The sequence below is a fragment of the Lepus europaeus genome, chromosome 18 (assembly GCF_033115175.1).
Source record: "Lepus europaeus isolate LE1 chromosome 18, mLepTim1.pri, whole genome shotgun sequence".
Lineage (NCBI taxonomy): Eukaryota > Metazoa > Chordata > Mammalia > Lagomorpha > Leporidae > Lepus > Lepus europaeus.
Genome location: NC_084844.1, coordinates 19027815 through 19045209, shown reverse-complemented (window position 1 = coordinate 19045209; position 17395 = coordinate 19027815). Strand labels below are relative to the sequence as shown.

General features: G+C 59.0%; 2 protein-coding genes across 12 annotated transcripts; one reads left to right on the top strand and one right to left on the bottom strand.

Annotated features, from left to right (window-relative positions):
- Positions 1-5784: 5784 nt before the first annotated feature.
- On the top strand, positions 5785-9836 carry TMUB2 (transmembrane and ubiquitin like domain containing 2). 8 transcript variants are annotated; one of them, XM_062175283.1, is made up of 4 exons: positions 6262-6481; positions 6599-6734; positions 7837-8403; positions 8594-9836. In XM_062175283.1, the coding sequence occupies exons 2-4, from the start codon at positions 6721-6723 to the stop codon at positions 8955-8957; spliced, it is 945 nt and encodes a 314-aa protein (XP_062031267.1). In that variant the 5' UTR covers positions 6262-6481; positions 6599-6720; the 3' UTR covers positions 8958-9836. The 8 variants fall into 8 exon arrangements, with proteins under 8 accessions (XP_062031274.1, XP_062031270.1, XP_062031271.1 ...); XM_062175290.1 differs by lacking the exons at positions 6262-6481; positions 6599-6734 and adding an exon at positions 5785-5898; XM_062175286.1 differs by lacking the exons at positions 6262-6481; positions 6599-6734 and adding an exon at positions 5805-5925.
- Positions 9837-9877: 41 nt separating this feature from the next.
- Positions 9878-17015, bottom strand: ATXN7L3 (ataxin 7 like 3). Of its 4 annotated transcripts, none has more exons than XM_062175280.1 (13): positions 16973-17015; positions 15497-15607; positions 15081-15213; positions 14730-14901; positions 14485-14582; positions 14274-14296; positions 13927-13993; positions 13696-13724; positions 13322-13390; positions 13017-13060; positions 12722-12793; positions 12477-12634; positions 9878-12379 (listed from the first exon to the last, which is right to left on the bottom strand). In XM_062175280.1, the coding sequence occupies exons 2-13, from the start codon at positions 15545-15547 to the stop codon at positions 12231-12233; spliced, it is 1065 nt and encodes a 354-aa protein (XP_062031264.1). In that variant the 5' UTR covers positions 15548-15607; positions 16973-17015; the 3' UTR covers positions 9878-12230. The 4 variants fall into 4 exon arrangements, with proteins under 4 accessions (XP_062031264.1, XP_062031263.1, XP_062031262.1 ...); XM_062175279.1 differs by lacking the exon at positions 16973-17015 and adding an exon at positions 16271-16612; XM_062175278.1 differs by lacking the exon at positions 16973-17015 and adding an exon at positions 16025-16154.
- Positions 17016-17395: the final 380 nt, after the last annotated feature.

The following is a 17395-nucleotide window of genomic DNA, read 5'->3' as shown; positions in this document are numbered from 1 at the left end:
CCCTGCACCCATGTGGGAGAGCTGGAAGAAGCTTCTGGCTCCTGGCTTCAGATCAGCCCAGCCCTGGCTATTGCAGCTATCTGGGGAGTGAACCAGCAGATGGTCTTTCATCTGTTGGGATACTCCCCAAATGGCCACCAAAAAATGGCAATGATATAGTTCTAATTGCAAGATTCTTTCTTTCTTTTTTAAAAAAGGTTTATCTATTTATTTGAAAGAGTTAGAGAGATCTTCCATCTGCTGGTTCACTCCCCAGATAGCTGAAGCCAGAAACCAAGAGCTTCATCCAGGTCTCCCACATGAGTGAGAGGGGCCCAAGCACTTGGGCCATCCTTTGCTGCTTTCCCAGGCCATTAGCAGGGAGCTGGATTGCAAGTGGAGCAGCCAGGACTTGAACTGGTGCCCATATGGTATGCCGGTGCTACAGGTAGCAGCTTTAACCCACTGAGCCACAGCGCCGGCCCAGCAAGATTCTTTCTTTCCTCAATTTTCAGCTTATAATCCCTCCACCCTCAAGAAACCAGCCCTGAAAGCCCCTCTTTACAAACCCCCTAACTCAGCTGCTCCGGACCTTTGCTGCACGCACAGAGTGCACGCCGGGTCAGACGCGGCGTGCACTGTTCCAGGCCTCCGCTGCTCTCACCGAGCATTCTGTCTCCAGCCCCAGCCAATGGGCTTCCCTTCCATGGCCCTCCACCACCATAGCTATCCTGAGACTTCGCCTCGGGGTCTGGCACTGTGCGCAGAGGGTGAGGTCGCTGCCTGAGACACCGGCCTCCCTGGTGCTGCTCCACTTCTGACCCGGAAGATCAGAATGATCGATGAAGCTCCTGCTTCCTGGCTGTGTCCTGGCCCCGCCCTGGCCACTGTGAACCAGCAGATGGAAGATCTCTCTCTGTAACCCTTCCAAATAATAAATCTTTTTTTTTTTTAGATTTTTTATTTATTTGGGAGGTAAAGTTATAGACAGAAAGAGGGAGAGACAGAGAGAGAGGTCTTGCATCTACTGGTTCACTCCCCAAATGGCCACAACAACTGGAGATGAGTCGATCTGAAGCCAGGAGCAAGGAGCTTCTTCCAGGTCTCCCACGTGGGTGCAGGGACCCAAACACTTGGGCCATCCTCCACTGCTTTCCCAGGCCATAGCAGGGAGCTGGATCAGAAGAGGAACAGCTGGGACTCGAACTGGTGCCCGTATGGGATGCCAGTGCTGCAGGTAGAGGCCCAGCCTACTATGCCACAGCACAGGGCCCTGGACAATTATTTATTCTCTGTGAGTCTCTGTTTCCAAACCTGCTAACTAGGTAAGCAGGGGCTACTAGATTGGGCTCCATGAGAAAATGTACATGAAATGCTCGCATAGTTCATGGTATATAGTAAGCTCTCAACACAAACGGGGGTTTTGTTACACAGATACATTAGCAGTAGTTCAAGTCAATGTTCTTCCACTCCTTCCAGTATTTACTGGAAGCTCTTGAACCTGTTCTGTCTGGAACTTTGCTTGGAAAATATTCATTCTCAAAATTCTGTCTACTTGGACCTTGATGACTTGCCTGCTTCTTCAAAGTAAAACCACTAAACCTTAAAACCCAAAAGGTTCACATATGCCAAAATTAAAACAGTACTTTACCAGGGCCGGCACTGTGGCATAGCAGGTAAAGCCGTTGCCTGCAGTGCCTGCGTCCCATTGGACGCCGGTTCAAGTCCCAGATGCTCCATTTCTGATCCAGCTCCCTGCTATGGCCTGGGAAAGCAGTAGAAGATGGTCCAAGTCTTTGGGCCCCAGCATCCATGTGGGAGACCAGGAAGAAGCTCCTGGCTCTGGATTGGCACAGCTCCAACCATTGTGGCTATTTGGGAAGTGAACCAGTAGATGGAAGATCTCTCTCTCTCTCTCTGCCTCTCTGTAACTGTGCCTTTCAAATACATAAACTTTTTAAAAATGAAAATATAATATTTCGGGGCTGGTGTTGTGGCGCAGTGGGTTAACGCCCTGGCCTGAAGCGCCGGCACCCCATATGGGTGCTGGTTCTAGTCCCGGCTGCTCCACTTCCTATCCAGCTCTCTGCTATGGCGTGGGATAGCAGTAGAAGATGGCCCAAGTCCTTGAGCCCCTGCACCCATGTGGGAGACCCGGAAGAAGCTCCTGGCTCCTGGCTTCTGATCAGTGCAGCTCTGGCCATTGCGGCCAAGTGGGGAGTGAACCATCAGATGGAAGACCTCTCTCTCTCTCTTTCCTCTTCTCCTCTCTCTGAGTAACTCTGACTTTCAAATAAATAAGAATAAATCTTTAAAATATATATATATATATATATATAATATTTCTACAGTGGGATATCAGACAGCCTTAAAAAGCAATGGAATTCTGATACACGCTACAACATGAATGAACCGGCTCTTAGTATCTGGTGGTAAGGACATGCTTAATGAAGACTGCCCAACATGGAAGTATGAATAGTATATGATTCCATTTTCTAAAAAACGATTCATTTATTTCAAATAAAGTGACAGAAAGGGGGAGAGAGAGATTCCTTTGGCTGCTTCACTACCCAAATACATACTACAGCCAGGGCTAAGTTAGGCTGAAGCCAAGAGTCAGGAAGTCCATCTGGGTCTCCACGTGGGTGGCAGCAACCCAGGTACCTGGGCCGCTGCTGCCTGGAGAGCGCCTTTGCGGGTAGCTGGGTGGGAAATGGAGCAGGCAGGACTCAAGCTGACACTCGGATACGGGACGCGGGCGTCACACGCAGCCCCACAATTCCCACACCTAGGTGACTGCATTCATAGGGGTACTGAGAATAGACAAATGTGTAGAGAAAGCAGAATTGAATGGCAAGGAGGAGGAACAGGGAGTTACTGTTCAACGGGGACAGGAAACGTGGTGGTGTTGGGTGTACAACACTGTGAGTGTATTTAATGCCACTGAATTACAGACCTAAAAAAAGAGTTAAAATGGTAGATCTTATATATATGTTATCATCATCATCATAACAATAAAAACAACTGGGTGGCCAGTGTGTGGTAAAGCCTCCACCTGCAACACCAGAAACCCATTTGGGCACAGGTTCAAGTCCTGGCTGCTCCACTTTCAATCCACCTTCCTGCTAATGCATCTGGGAAAGCAATGGAAGGCAGCTCGAGTGCTTGGGTTTCTGCACCCATGGGAGAATCAAATGGAGTTCCAGGCTCCTGGTTTTTTGGCCTGGCCCAGCCCCAGCCATTGCGGCCATTGCGGCCACTGGGGAAGTGAACCAGTAGATGAAGATCTCACTCTCTCGTTGCCTCTCCCTCTTTCTGTAACTCTGCCTTTCAAAAAAATAAAATATTTTTTTAAAATAAGTTATTTATTTATTTGAAAGGCAGAGTTACATAGAGAGGAGACACTCGTTCACTCCCCAAATGGCTGCAATGGCCAGGACTGGGCCAAGCCGAACCCAGGAACAGGAGCTTTGTCCAGGTCTCTCACATGGGTGACAGGGGTCCAAGTACTTGGGTTATCTTCTGCTGCTTTCCAAGGCACATTAACAGAGAGCTAGATTGGAAGTGGAGTAGATAGGACTCGAACCTGCGCCCATATGGGTTGCCAGCATTTCAGACAGTGGCTTGTCACTGTCATTTCATACTTGTCATTTCAGACAGTGCTGTGTCACAGCACTGGCCCCTAAATAAATAAAGGGGGACAGCATTGTGCTGTATTAGGTTAGGCCTCTGCCTGCGATGCCAGCAACCTGTATGGACTCAGGTTTGAGTCCTGGCTGCTCCACTTCTGATCCAGCTCCCTGTTATGGCCTGGGGAAGCAGCAGAAGATGGCCCAAGTGCTTGGGCCCCTGCACCCACATGGGAGACCCAGAAGAAGCTCCGGGCTCCTGGCTTTGTCCTGGCTTTGCCCTGGCCATTACAGCCATTTGGGGAGTGAACCAGCCAATGAAAGCCTCTCTCTCTCTCTCTCTCCTCCTACTCTCTCTATAACTCTGCCTTTCAAGAAAAAAAAAAAAAAAAAAAAAAAAAAGGATGGCATAAAGGCACAGTATGTCCAGCTGCCACTCGGGACACTTACATCTCCCATCTGAGTGCCTGCTTCAAATCCTGGCTACACCCGCACTCCTGAAGCAGCCTGGGAAAGCAGTGGACGATGGCCCAAGTGCTTCAGTCCCCGCCACCCATATGGGAGACCCTGATAGAGTTCCTGGGTCCTGGTTTCAGCCTGGCTCGGCCCTGGCCTTTGTGGTCATTTGGGGAGTGAACCAGCAGATGTAAGATCTCTCTCTCTCTCTCTCTCTCTGACTCAATTCTGCCTTTCAAACAAATAAATAAATCTCTTTTAAAAATTAAAATAACAAACTTTAAAAGAATCCAGACACAAAACAGTCTCTTTTAAAAAATTTTTTAGATTTATTTATTTGAAAGGCAGAGTTATAGAGGGGTGGGGAAGAAAGAGAAATCTTCCATCTACTAGTTCACTCCCCAAATGGCTGCAATGGCCAGAGCTGGGCCAGACAGAGGCCAGGAGCCAGGAGGAGCTTCTTCTGGGACTCCCATGTGGGTGCAGAGGCCCAAGGCACATTAGCAGGGAGCTGCATCAGAAGTGGAACAACTGAGAAACCAACAGGTACCCATTTGGATGCTGGCATCGCAGGTGGCGCCTTTACCTGTTATGTCAACACTGTATCCCTTCTCCTCCTTTTGTTTTAAAGATTTATTTTATCATTTTTTGAAAGGCAGAGCGAGGGAGACAGAAAAAGATACATTTCATCTGCTGGTTCACTCCTCAAAGACACAACGGCCAGGGCTGGGCCAGGCTGAAGCCAGGAGCCTGGAGCTTCTTCCGGGTCTCCCACGTGGGTGCAGGGGCCCAGGCACGTGGGCCATCTTCCACTGCTTTCCCAGGCCATAGCGGAGAGCTGGATGGGACGTGGAGCAGCGGGTGTTGGTGTCGCACTTGGTGGTTTAACCCGCTGCGCCACGACCGGCCCCGGATTCCTTTCATATAAAGTGCAACATCAGGAAAAACTAACCTATGACGGACGTCAGCGGCTAGACGAGGTCTGAAGGGAGCTGGTTCTGGGGTCATTTCCTTTGCTGCTTCTGCAGGCTCGTTCCGACCGAGAGTTCAGCCGGTGCAAACCACCGAGCCCTGCACTTCGGATTGCCCCGGCTGCATTACCTATACTTTCATCAACAGCTCACTAAAACGCAAACCCTTAGGTAAGTGCTGGGAAGAGGCGCTTTTTCTCCCTTCTCTCTGGCTCCTTTTCTCGTGCCCCGAGGCTGCGATGAATCCCTGCCTCTCTGAAAGGCTTTCCCGCCGTATTTACCCAGGCCCCACGCCACCTGGAGCGCACTGCCTAACCTGGTCCCTCCATCTGCCCTACCAGCCCAGCGCCAGGGAGGTCCTCACTCAGTCCGCGGCCCAGGGCGGTAAAGAATCCCTCCAGCCTGGGAGCCAGGGAGCAAGGCCTGAAGAAACAGGCCGCAGAGTGGGCGGCCTCTCTCAGGCTCCGGCCGGGGGAGCCAGCCTGGGCAAAGTTCCACGGCCACGAAGCCACGCCCCGCCCCGAGCACCTCCCCTCCTGGCCCCGCCTCTCACCCCGGTCGGCCTGAGGCCCCGCCCACCAGGCGTGGCCTTGAGCCCGGAGGGCCGCGATCCCGCCAACAATGACTCCGCCCCTTCTTCCGCTGAGAACCCTGTCCCTTTTATTTAAAGAATACGTTTACGTCAGCTCGCCTTACGTAGACGTGCGTCATCAGTGCAAGGCGCGGAGGCGGGACTTCCTATCTGTGGTTCTAACAGCTTCCGGGAGAAGCCGGAAGACACTGGACTGTGGACCGAGTCGAGGATTGCCAGCCCCTCCCCCGGCCCCTACGGAAAGACGAGGCCAGGGGCCGTCCTGGAGAAGGTAAAACATTTAGTCTGGACTTCTCAGGTGAGGACCTCCTTCCCCATCCGAGCACAGTACCAGTCCAAGCCCCCTTTAATTTTCCCATGACTCCTCGCGCCCTCAAGCCCCACCCCCGGTCCAGCAGCCCCGCCCCGAAGTTTGAGGGGTGTGGATGGTTTGTGACCCCCTCACCTGATCCAGCCCCTCGGGGCCTAGGAGAGCTGGGCTTGGGCGCCGTGACCGGAACCCGGCGGCCCCCGCGCCAGCGTTGCGGGAGCAGGACCGCCCAGACGCGGAGCCTGCGGCTCGGGCCGACGGGGAGGCGGACCCTCCTCACTCAGCGCGCGGTCAGCTCGCTGACGGCCTGAGAGGGCGGAGGCCCCGGGGGCGGGCGGGCTGGGGTCCCGGTGTCCCCCAGCCGTTTCGGTCGCTTCGCCGCCACCCTTTTCTGCAAAGCGTGGCTCATGCCATTACCGCGCCTGCCGTGAGGGCTTGGTCGGGGAGCGATAACCGGATGGCTGCCACTTGAGCGGTTGCGATGTGCCGCGCTAGGTAGTTTTGCTTGGATGATTTCACGTCATCTTCCAAACGACCTGCTGAGGTAGGTGCTATTTTTAACCCCGTTTTACCGAGGCTCTGGGAAAGTTGTCCGCCGCCAGGAAGAGGCGGGCGGGCGTTGTGATGAGTTGCTCTGTGTTTGCTTTCTCCCCGGCCGCAGGGGCAGGGCCGGCGTGGCAGGTGAGGATGTGGGAACCCTGCCGAGGTTGGTAGCTTCCCCAGGCGTGCAGTCCTCCTTGTCTCCTGGAGTCGCGTAGAGAGCCGGACAGGTAGAGCCGTGTGATGAAGTTGCGCAGGTGCGGTGAGGACAGTCCGAGGATGGTGACCGCCGGCCTGGACTTGCCCAGGAGCGGCTGTGAGCGCAGCAGGTTCTTGGAGGGAAGCCGTAGGCACCGGAGGAACCGCGCAGGGTCAACCCCGCGGCACAGGGAGAGCTGAGAGGGCGTGGGAGAGCCGGCGTGGAATCCTTTGCGAGGCAGTTCACCTGGGGAGTGCGTTTGGCACTTGTGAGCCCCTGGTGGCCCCTCCGGTGGCCTCTGGGGAGGTGTGACTGCTTCGATGAGAGGTTCATTTTCCTTAGGTCTTGACAGCCGGGCCTGGATCTGCGACCGTGAGGGAGAAGGGGCTCAGATCTGCAAGGCTGGCCGCCCAGGGCCTCCGAAGAGGCCTTAAGATAAAACTTTTTGGATTTTTTGGTTTCTCTGCAGCTGCCTTGGCGGTTGCTTAGGGGACATACTTGCTTGACCGAGTGTTGGAAAGTCTAAGAACTGGGCTCAAAGAAGCGAATGCTTTTCCCATTCACTAAAAAGTAACAGCCGTGCAGGCGGGTGCTGTGGCGCATGGGTTACGGCGCCGCCAGTCGGACATCGCCCTCCTGTGTCGGAGCACAGGTCTGTCCCGGCTGCTCTGTTTCTGATGCAGCTCCCTGCTAAGGTGCCTGGGAAGCAGCGGAGGATGGTCCAGGGACTTGAGTTCCCACGAGAAACCTGGATGGAGTTCAGGCTCCCGGCTTTGGCCTGGCCCAGCCCCTGGCAGCTGCGGCCACGTGGGGAGTGACCCGACAGATGGAGGATCTCTCTCGCACTCTGCCTTTGAAATAAATGTTTCAGAACAGCAAACAGTAGCAGCAACGACAAGCATAGAAGGTTTTGCTGGGGATCTGCTGGTGGGGAGGTTGGAATGTGGGAGGAAGGGTGTGCAACCTTAGAGTTTCACAATCGTGGCAAAGGGTAAGGCCTTGGCTTTCGGTTTGGGGTCCAGAGTTAGGAAGCTTTGTGCCGCCCTCCTCCACTGAACTCAATTTTCATTCAGGGCTGGGTCAGTTAAAGCCCAGATAAGCTAGAAACCTGGCCACAACCCCGCGGGCTCCACTGATGCCGCCCCTCTTTGTTCTTGCAGCCTGGACCCCGTCGGCAGCCAGACCATGGAGCTCTCTGACGTCACCCTCATTGAGGGTGTGGGCAATGAGGTGATGGTGGTGGCCGGTGTGGTGGTGCTGATTCTCGCTTTGGTCCTAGCCTGGCTCTCTACCTATGTAGCAGACAGTGGCAGCAGCCAGCTCCTGGGCACTATCGTGTCAGCAGGCGATACATCTGTCCTCCACCTGGGGCACGTGGACCACCTGGTAGCAGGCCAAGGAGCCCCAGAGCCCAGCGAACTCCCCCCTCCATCAGAGGGTAATGATGAGAAGGCTGAAGAGGCCGGCGAAGGTGGGGGACATGCCACAGGGGAGTTGGGGGCTGGAGGCGGTGCCGAGCCCAGCCTGGAGCATCTCTTGGACATCCAAGGCCTGCCCAAGAGACAAGCAGGCAGAGAGGGCAGCGGGCCTGAGGTCCCCCTGCGCTCCGAGGCTAGCACCTGCATCCCGCCCAGCCCCGGCCTCATCCATGTGCGACTCAAATTCCTCAATGACACCGAAGAGCTGGCTGTGGCCAGGCCCGAGGACACTGTGGGTGCTCTGAAGAGGTGAGTGGGCTGGAAAGCAGGAGGCTCCCAGTGTCCCAGCCGCCCAGCCCTTGGTGGGGAGCAGCAGGGAGGCATGAGGCACAGCCCCTACCAAGGGTTGGGGCATGCTTCCTTAGGATCCCACCCTTCAGTTCCCTGGCCGCCCTCCCATCCCTCACCTCTGTCTTTCCTTCCGTGCATTGCCTTCCAGCAAATACTTCCCTGGACAGGAGAACCAGATGAAATTCATCTACCAGGGCCGCCTGCTGCAGGACCCGGGCTGCACGCTGCAGTCCCTCAACATCACCGACAACTGTGTCATTCACTGCCACCGCTCGCCCCCGGGGGCAGCTACCCCAGGCCCCTCGGCCTCCCTGGCCCCCTCAGCCACTGAGCCAGCCAGCCTTGGCGTCAACGTGGGCAGCCTCATGGTGCCTGTGTTTGTGGTGCTGTTGGGTGTTGTTTGGTACTTCCGTATCAATTATCGCCAGTTCTTCACAGCACCTGCCACTGTCTCCCTGGTGGGGGTTACCGTCTTCTTCAGCTTCCTTGTATTCGGGATGTATGGACGATGAGGACATGGGGAGAAAATGAAAGGCCTGGTCTTCCTCCTCTGTGGCCTCCCCCTTTCCTGGCCAGAGCTGGGCCCGAGGGCCTGGGAGGGAGGGGTGGGAAGGATGCGGGGGCTGCCCCCTCTGTCGGCCCTAGAGGCAGGTATGGGGTCTCCCCTTCACGTTCACAGGGTGTGGACATCCCCTCTGTGCAAGCACAACTCAGGTAGAAATGAGGAGGTCATCTCACATCTAGGATCCTGTGGGAGTTGAGCTGATGATGGCCGGTTTCAGTGGGAAGCTTGGGCTCTGAGGATTCCCTCCCAGCAGCGACCCCAGCTCTTCCCAAGTGCCCTGCATGTCTGCCCTAGCACCAGAGCTGCCTGCCGGGGTGGCCCAGCATGCCCCCACTGCGATCCTGCTGGGAGCCCGGACCCTGTGCACCTGCTTAGCTGAGGAGCGGCCTCTGGGACCTGCAGCCACTCTGGGGATAAGGGGTGTGCCAGCCTCCCTCATGGGCACCCAGTCACCACCTTCCTCCCCGGCCCCGTAGCAGCGATAGGCGGCCCCCGTGTTCTAGTTTCCACTGTGCTCCCCTTTCAGAGCACTTTTTTTTTTTTTTTAAGTCTTCCTAAAGCTCAGTTGGGGAGGGGATTGGGGCACAATGCCAAGCCCCCAACATTGGGAGGGGCCAGGCCACAGCTGCTACTCCCCTAGGCCTAGGGCTGTGAGCAAGACAGCACTGGCCCCCAGCCAGCGTCCTACCCCACCCAGCTCCAAGGACGAGCTCTGGGTATGGCTCTCAGGGCCTCAGGCCCTCCTGTCTGAGGCTGTTGGATGGAGGGTCGGTGTCTGTGACTGAATAAAGTTCCATTCCTGTGGCTGTGGAGCCGCCTCCTGTGACATTAAGAGTGGCTTTGCTCTCCCCCAGCAGCGTGGTGATGAGGGTGGGAAGGCCGGGCTACCAACGGGAGATGCAGTTTATTTACACCAGCAGCCATGGGGGCAGAGGGAATACACAGCGTTTACAAAGTTAGCTACCTGTACAGGATGGATTACATATGCAAAAATAAAAATCTCAAGACCACAGGACAGCGTGAGCCCCACCCCCCTCCCCCAACGACCCCAGCATGCGGTAATGCCAGGCGGGCGGCCCCTGGGCATGCGGGGGGGAGTGATGCATGGAAGGAAAAAGCCACCGGCCCCGGGAATTAGTACAGAACCCCCCACACACTCAGACACATGATAGGATACAGGGCAGACGACACCTAGCCGGGCTGGGAAGGATGGGAACTGAAACCCACACAGCCTGCTGTTCGAGGGAGGGAAGTGGGGAGCCCCGAGCCCCTGCTTAACTACATGGTAGGGGGCACTCTCCCCAGAAAAGGGGTTCGCCTGCTCCCTCAGGGTTCCTGCTGGACCAAGCCCATCTCACCCAGCCTGGGCAGGGGGCTCAGCCCTGAGGGTGGGCCAAGGAACAATGGGGACGTGGATGTGGACAAACCAGTTCCCAAGCTACTCCCCCCTTCTCCCTTCTCCAACCAGAAGGGGGGGAAGGGGGAGGCCAGGAGGGAAAGGGTGTATTAGGGCCTGAACTGCAGCTGCCTCCCAGAAGGGAGAGTGGCCCTTGGCCTTCCCGCCCACGGCCAAGGCTCTGCGGGAAGTGGAGATGCTCCTTTTCCTCTGGCTTCCCCATGTGGGGAGAAGGCTGAGCAGGGCCAAGAACAGAGGAGCCGGGGCCCCAGGATTTATTCTGTCTCCTGCCAAAGTGTTTGGCTCTTTAAAAAATAATCACAATTCTTGGGTTAAAAACGAATCTGTAACCAGGCATCAGCCACAATCAGAACCACCCCAGGGGGAGATTGGAGTTCCAGACAGGGCACGGCAAGCCCTCGCTCTGTTGCTCTCTTAACCCTCTAGGGTCCCTAACCCCAGTCAGTCCAACCAGTCCTGGGTACTCGCTACCCAAGCTAGGGGATGGCTCCTCCTGGGAGGAGGGCGGAGGACTTGGCCCAGACTGCAGTCCTCCAGCGTGGCTCCCGGGAGTGGTGGTGCTCGCGTGGAGGTGGGGCAGTACATCTCTCCAGGATGTAGACCAGGCAGGTGGGCACACTGGCACGACAGTCCCAGAGGGGCCGTGACGCCCTCTTGCCCTCCACTGACAGCCCAGGGCGTGAAGGCCACCCTCGCTTCCCACCCCACTCCTAGCAAAGGGGGAGAGGCACAAGAGTCAGGTTTTCCTCAGAGCCCCAGACCACAAGTACAGAATAAATAACTTAAAAGCGGCGAAGGGAGGGGGAACGGGGCAGGCTCTGGAGGGAGGAGCACTGAGAGGAACCGAAGCTGGTCAAGGTGACGGGTGGCAGCAGCAGTCGGGAACTTGGGCTGCCCCAGCAGGGCAGGGTGGGCAGGAGGACCGTGGGGCCACCCCAGGAGGGTGAGGCTGGGCCCCTTCCTGGGGCAGGGAATGAGGTAAGAAAACATGTCAAATAAAGCAGCACCGTTCCCTCTCACCTTGGGGCCCACTCCTCGCCAGCCCTGGGTCAGGGAGGAAAGGCAGGGGGAGTAATTTTGATACACACAGCTCCCTCGTCCTGCCCTCCCCTCTCCCGTTCCTTGAAGCTGTAGAGGCTGGGGGCCCTTTCCTGGCACCCAACAAGAGGACAGCGCCTGCTGCCAGGGGGGCCCACGGGGACTGAGGGAAAGGGCTGCCCCTGTGAGGGTCTGGACGCCCACCTCAGCAGACAGCACTCTGCCTGCTGCCCCCGGGGACTGGGGGCATCTGATAGGATTCTGCACACAGACAGGACATGCCCAGCCCTGCCCCTCAGCTCCAAGCACCGGACCCATTCACATTGCTGAGGGCAGCCTGGGGAGGCCCCTCCAGGCTCAGCTTCCAACCCACAGCCTCCGGGTAGCCATGATGCCCCTCGGCAGGGCTTAGTCCAGTTCCTGGGGTGGGGGCAGGCAGTGCCCTGGCACAGTGCCCAGGTCAGGCCCCTGGCCTAGCTGGACATCCAGTAACTCACAGAATAAATAGGAAAACCGCCTCCCCACCAAACTTATGTCCAAGGCATAGTAAGTCCAGGTCTGAGTCCCGCACGCCGAGGAGTCGTGCTCCATTGCAGAAGACCCTGACACCCCCCAGGGGTGCATAACTGGATCCTCCGCCTGCCTGGCCCACCAAGCTTCCCAAGCCCAAACCCCCAGCAGCTGTCCGTTTGCCAGGCTTTGCCACCTGGGTGGGGGTCGGGAGAGAGGGCTCTTTTCAGCCAAAGGCTATCCCTTGCACCCGAGTCAGTTGATGTCATCGTAGATGCTGGGCGTTGGGGGCGCCGGTGGCTTTGGCTTCTTCTTTTTGTTGGAGCCCAGGCCAGAGGCAGTCCCTACCAGGCTCAGATGGGATTTCTTTTTCTTGGTTTTCCGAGACTCCGAGCTGTTGGTGCCTGCAGAGAAAGGCAGGAGAGGGGATGGTTGGGCTGCGGCAGGAGAGGTGGTGCTCCAGGCCCCGGTCGAGCCCCCGGGGCCCACTGTGCCACCTACCGAGACCCCATCCCTGATTTTCACTCGTCTTGGAGGAGCCTGAATCAGAGGGTGAGAGATCCGAGGAGCCGTCCCACTGGAGCCGGCTGATCAGGGCTTGGCTGTCAGTCATGTCAAAGCTGTCATTATCCAGGGAGCTCTCGACCTCAGGCAGGACGCTGGGAAAAGAAGGAGCCGAAGGCATTAGGGATGCAGCTTGGCTCCTAACCTGCCACAGCCCAGCCCCTTCTCGGCGGGCCACTCACGCTGAGGGCCCGAGGAAGTAAATCCGCACGGTTCGCCTCTGCTCATCCGTGTGCTGGGGGCAGCGCAGGGACCTGGCAGGGGAAAGAAGGGTCAGAGCCGACGAGGCAGGCAGGGGCCCGAGGGCCTCGGTCAGCAGAGCCCTGCCCTCGGCAGAGGCGGGAGGGAAGGGTGCAGACGGGGCAGGGGTGAATGAGGCGCTCCCAGACTGGGGCCTGAGGCCTGACCGCTCCAGGAAGGGAGGATCCAGGGGCGCTCCCGACCCATGCCCCTGCCCCCTTCTAGTTCTGTGCTCACCTTGTGCACATCTTCTTGGTGTGTTCAGAAATCACCCCACATTGCTGGAAGAAGAATATAAGCTGAGAGGAGGGGCGGGCACCCGGCTAGACCTACACGCTCCCTGCAGTACGCAGCCAGCCTGCACAAGCAGAACCAGCCCCAGGTGGCCAGGGCAGGCAGTGTGGACCGCGATGGGCAGGGAAGCTGGCTTCCAGAGAGCACGGTGGCCCTGACTGCTAAGTCACCAGCCTCCTGCACGGCTGTGACCACTGCCTGTAGCTCCAGCCCCCTCCCCAAGGACTGCCCCTTCCCCGGGCACTCACCGTGGTGAGCAGGCTACGCAGCTCCTCTGGCCCCAGGGTCTCATAGCTGATCCCAGTTGAATTGTTATACTGTGGGAGAACCAGAGAAGTAAGTCAGAGAAGCAAGAAAGCGGCAAGGAGGGGGCAGGGGGTGGGAGTAGAGAACCAGGCCCCCTCCTCCCTCCCCCCGTGAAGAGCATCAGGACTGCCCCGCGGTCTTCCAAGTGAGCCCTTGGTCCCAGCGCACGAGGGCTGGGGTGGGGGTGGGCCTGGGATGGACTCAGGTGTACAAGACCCCACAGAGCATCCAGTGCTGTTGCTACCAGCTTTCCGCTCCCCACCATCAAATCCCAGGCAACTCGCAGCAAGGCCCACGAGAGGCAGCCTCTGCTCACCTTGAAAGGATCCGAGTTGCTAAGTTCCCCTGAAGAAGAAAAAAGAAGGGGAAGGGTGTTTGGTGCAGAGGTACAGACAGAGAACCCTGAAAATAACCAGAGAGGAAGTGGGGGTGACAGAAGGATCACAGGCCCTCCCTCGACTCCCCTCCCTGCACCTGCCACCCCACCCCCAGCAATGAGTCCCAGAAGCCACAGCGAAAGACCTCCCATGGTTCTAGCCCCACTTACCATTTTTGTGTTTTAAAGACTTGGATCTTCGAGGGGAATTGGGGTTCTGGAATGGGAGATACCATAGCTTTGGGGAAAGGGTAACGATAAGGGGGAGCCGAGAACCCAGGGAAGGAAAAAAGATTTGACAAAGAAACATCCTCAAATTCCTGCGCTCACTCCCAGTACGAGGCCCATCTACCCATCCACCCTCCAGCTGGCCCAAGGCCTCTGCTGTCCCCTGCCCACCAGACACCCTCATCCCCAGACCCAGAGGCCCCGTGACCTCAGACAGAAGGCAGGACGCCCTGCCCCCGGGGAGGGGAGCTGTCGTGGGCCCACACTCCCCGTGCTTGCCCCGCTCTCACCTTGTCTGATTTTCTCTTCTTGGCTGTGAGGGGCAAAAAAGACACAGAGCAGGGTTACTTCGTGTTCTCAATCTGAGGGCAGCCAGGAAAGAGCGTAAAGTGACACGCGGCCCCCATCACTCAGGACGGCTCGCGACCACTGTGTACCCTCCACCCACCCTACTGGCCCATCGCATCCCCTCGTCCCCCACGTTTCCCAAGCCCCAAACACCTTTCTTCTCCGAGCCATAGGACCAGTCATTGTCGTTGATGTCATCGTTATCCTCTTGGTCACTCTCAGACTTGTTCATGTTGTTGCTATTGGCAATCCTGCCAAGGGGGGGGGGGAAGGTCAAGGTCGCTGCCCCTTCCCATCCACACCTCCAGAACTACAGGGGAGCACTGGGGGCCAGGGACAGCCCATCCTGCGGACACAGCACAGTGCAGGCCCGGTTCCAACAGGGGGAAGGCCCTCACCGGCGGTTGGCGATTCGGCTGCTGTTCCGACCCATTCCTAGGCACTTCTCCAGATGGGGAGCAAAGCGGGAGGCAGCTATGCTGCGACTGCAATTGGGGCAAACACACTCCTTGCTCTTCCACTGGTTGAAAACCTGTCCAAAGATGTCCAACCCTGGCTGGTCCACGATCTCTGGGGACAGGAGAGGTGTGGCGGTCAGGGCGGGCAGGGCGCCCTCACCTCTTGCCCCCAACCCTGGTCCCAAGGCCTCTTCAAGGCTCCTGCCTGAGCTCACAGGAGCTCCAGGCTCTTCAGCTAGGGCGGCTGCCAGGGCAGGGGACATGCTGTCCTCCTTCCACCCTGAAGCTCACCAAAATCCTTCATGCTATCGGGGTCCGTGTCGTCCAGGAAGAAGTAGCCACACTTGACAGCCCGGTGCACCTCGAAGCAGAATCCCAAGCAAGAATCCTCGACCAGGTCCGCGTATAGCTCCTGAGCGATGGCCTGGGCCCCAGGGGAGAACACCCAGGGTCACGAGAGGCGCGACTCTCGCCAACCACGGCGCCTGCCACGCAGCCCCGGCCACACAGCATGCGCTCTCTGCCACTGTCCCCATCGTGGCTTCGCGTTCACTCTCTGCTTCTTGGGTCCTCGGGCCTCCACAGCTGGCCGTTCCCTTTAAGGAGCGAGGCTGACTACCCAGATTCCTCTTTGGTGGGGATGCCAGGTATTGCGACGTAGAGACGCCGAGAGCGAGAACCAGAGGCGCACGTGGGGGAGCCCTCACCTCTAGTTTGCTGTTATCCAGGCCAGACAAAGACATGTCCTCCATTTTCATTTGTAAACTCTTGTGGAGACGGCGCTCTGACTGCTCATAGCACAGCGGGCGGCAACACGGCTGCACACATGGGGGTGGGGGTGTCCGTGTGAATCTAAGGCACCCCTGGAGACTGCCACCTCCCGTCCCACCTCGCTGCCCAGAGCGGAATCCTGGAAGCAGGGCCTCTCTCTCCCCCAAGGCCCAGGCTCACTGAGTGCGGCCGCTCTGGCCGGCCTGAAGCCCAGAGGTGGCCTAGTCCTCCCCAGGCCTGAGCCGGGGCCCTGCACGCCACTGCCAATCACAGCCTGGGTCTACAACAGAAAGCTGATCACCCCAGGTCCCCAAAACTCAAACCCCTCTCGGGTACCCATGGTGCAATGCAGCAGGGGGAGGAGAAGGAACTCAGGCCTCAAAGCGAACCCACAGGGTGTGGCAAAGAACTGCACAGACTCCTAAGTACACCCCCCCTCCCCTAAAGGCTCTCCTCGGAGTCACCTCTGCTTCGGCCAGGATGTCCACTTGGGGGGGTACTGCTACCAGAAGTGGCGATGGCCCTAGGACCCTACCACCTTCAACCCACTCGGTCTTCCCTTGATATCAGCCGGCCGCTCCAGAGAGGGGCAGAGCCCGCCGCAGCCCGGCGCTAAAGGGCACCGCAGGCCCGCCGCCGGCGGAGGGGACAGCGCGCGGTGGGATGGCACGCCACGCCACGCCACGCCAGGAGCAGGGCACTCCCCTTACCTGTTCTTCTTTCCGAGAGCCACCCTCCCTCCCTCAGGACCTGCCCGGAAGTCTCTCCAAGAGCCCCAAAGTCCAGCAGCCCCCACCAAAGGATTCAGAAACAGCGCCCACAGTCCGGGGCCCCTCCGAACGGTGGGTACGAGTTTAAGGGGCTGCCGGCCCGCAGTGGGGTGGGGACTGACAAACGAGCCAGGGGCACTGGGCAGGGTAGGAGGCCCGGCCTCGGCTCTTCCCCCGTCCCTGCGGCACTGCTGCATCATACCGACTGGGGGGAGGAGAGCCGAGCCGCCCGAGGCCGGCGCCGGGCCGGGCCGGACCGACCCCCAGAGAGTGGGCAGAGTGGGACGCGTCCCGGCCCCTCTCCTTCCCAGCCTGCCGGCGGCCCGGCCCGACCGGGCACAGGAGTCCGGGAGGGTGTCTCTATTGTCCCGGGGGCTGGGGCCTGGCTCCCTAACAAAGGCCCCGCGCCCCCTCCCCGGCCGGCCCTGCCCCGCCCAAGGGGGGTACCCAGACAGGGGGAAGAGCAGGGGGCCCCGGCCGGGCCGGGAAGCCGGGGGAAGCCGGGCGTTTCCGCGTCGGCCCGGGGGGAGGGGAAGGGGCGCTGACCCAGACCTGGGGGGAGGGGGCCCAAGCCCCGCCTCGGGCCCCGCCCCCCGCCCCCCGCAGGCCCCTCCCCCGTTCCCGTCTCCGTCCCGTACTCACCCCGCCCGGGGGGCCGCGCCGGGGCCCGGCGGCCTCTCAGGGCCGCGTCCTCCGGCGGCGGCGGCGGCGGCGGCTGCTCCGGAGCCCCATGTCCGTCGGTCCGTCCTCGCCTCTCCCCGGGGCCCAGGGCCCGGGGCCGGGGGGTCGGGCCGCCCCCCCGCCTCGCCGCCTCACCGGGCGGCCATGGCCCCTTCCCCTCCCTTCTCGTCCCGTCGCCGCCTCCTCCTCCTCACCTCACCCCGCCCGCGCGCAGTCCGCGCGCCGTCCGCGCGCCCCTCCCCCCGCCCCCCACTCCAGCCCGCCTCTCCCGGGCGGGGGGTGCGGCGCGAGCCCGGAGCGCGCGCGCGTGCCGCGACCGGAGGATGGATGGATGGAGCGAGCGAGAACGCGAGAGTGCGCGCGCGCGCCCCTCTCCCCCTCCCT

Coding starts and splice junctions, on each gene's coding strand:
- TMUB2 (XM_062175282.1), top strand. CDS start 6,447: ATGATTTCACGTCATCTTCCAAACGACCTGCTGAG. Junction 6,482..7,836: donor CTTCCAAACGACCTGCTGAG/GTAGGTGCTATT, acceptor TTGTTCTTGCAG/CCTGGACCCCGTCGGCAGCC. Junction 8,404..8,593: donor ACTGTGGGTGCTCTGAAGAG/GTGAGTGGGCTG, acceptor ATTGCCTTCCAG/CAAATACTTCCCTGGACAGG.
- ATXN7L3 (XM_062175280.1), bottom strand. CDS start 15,547: ATGAAAATGGAGGACATGTCTTTGTCTGGCCTGGATAACAGCAAACTA. Junction 13,391..13,695: donor GCAACTCGGATCCTTTCAAG/GTGAGCAGAGGC, acceptor GTTCTCCCACAG/TATAACAATTCAACTGGGAT. Junction 12,794..13,016: donor ACCAAGAAGATGTGCACAAG/GTGAGCACAGAA, acceptor TTCCCCTGCCAG/GTCCCTGCGCTGCCCCCAGC.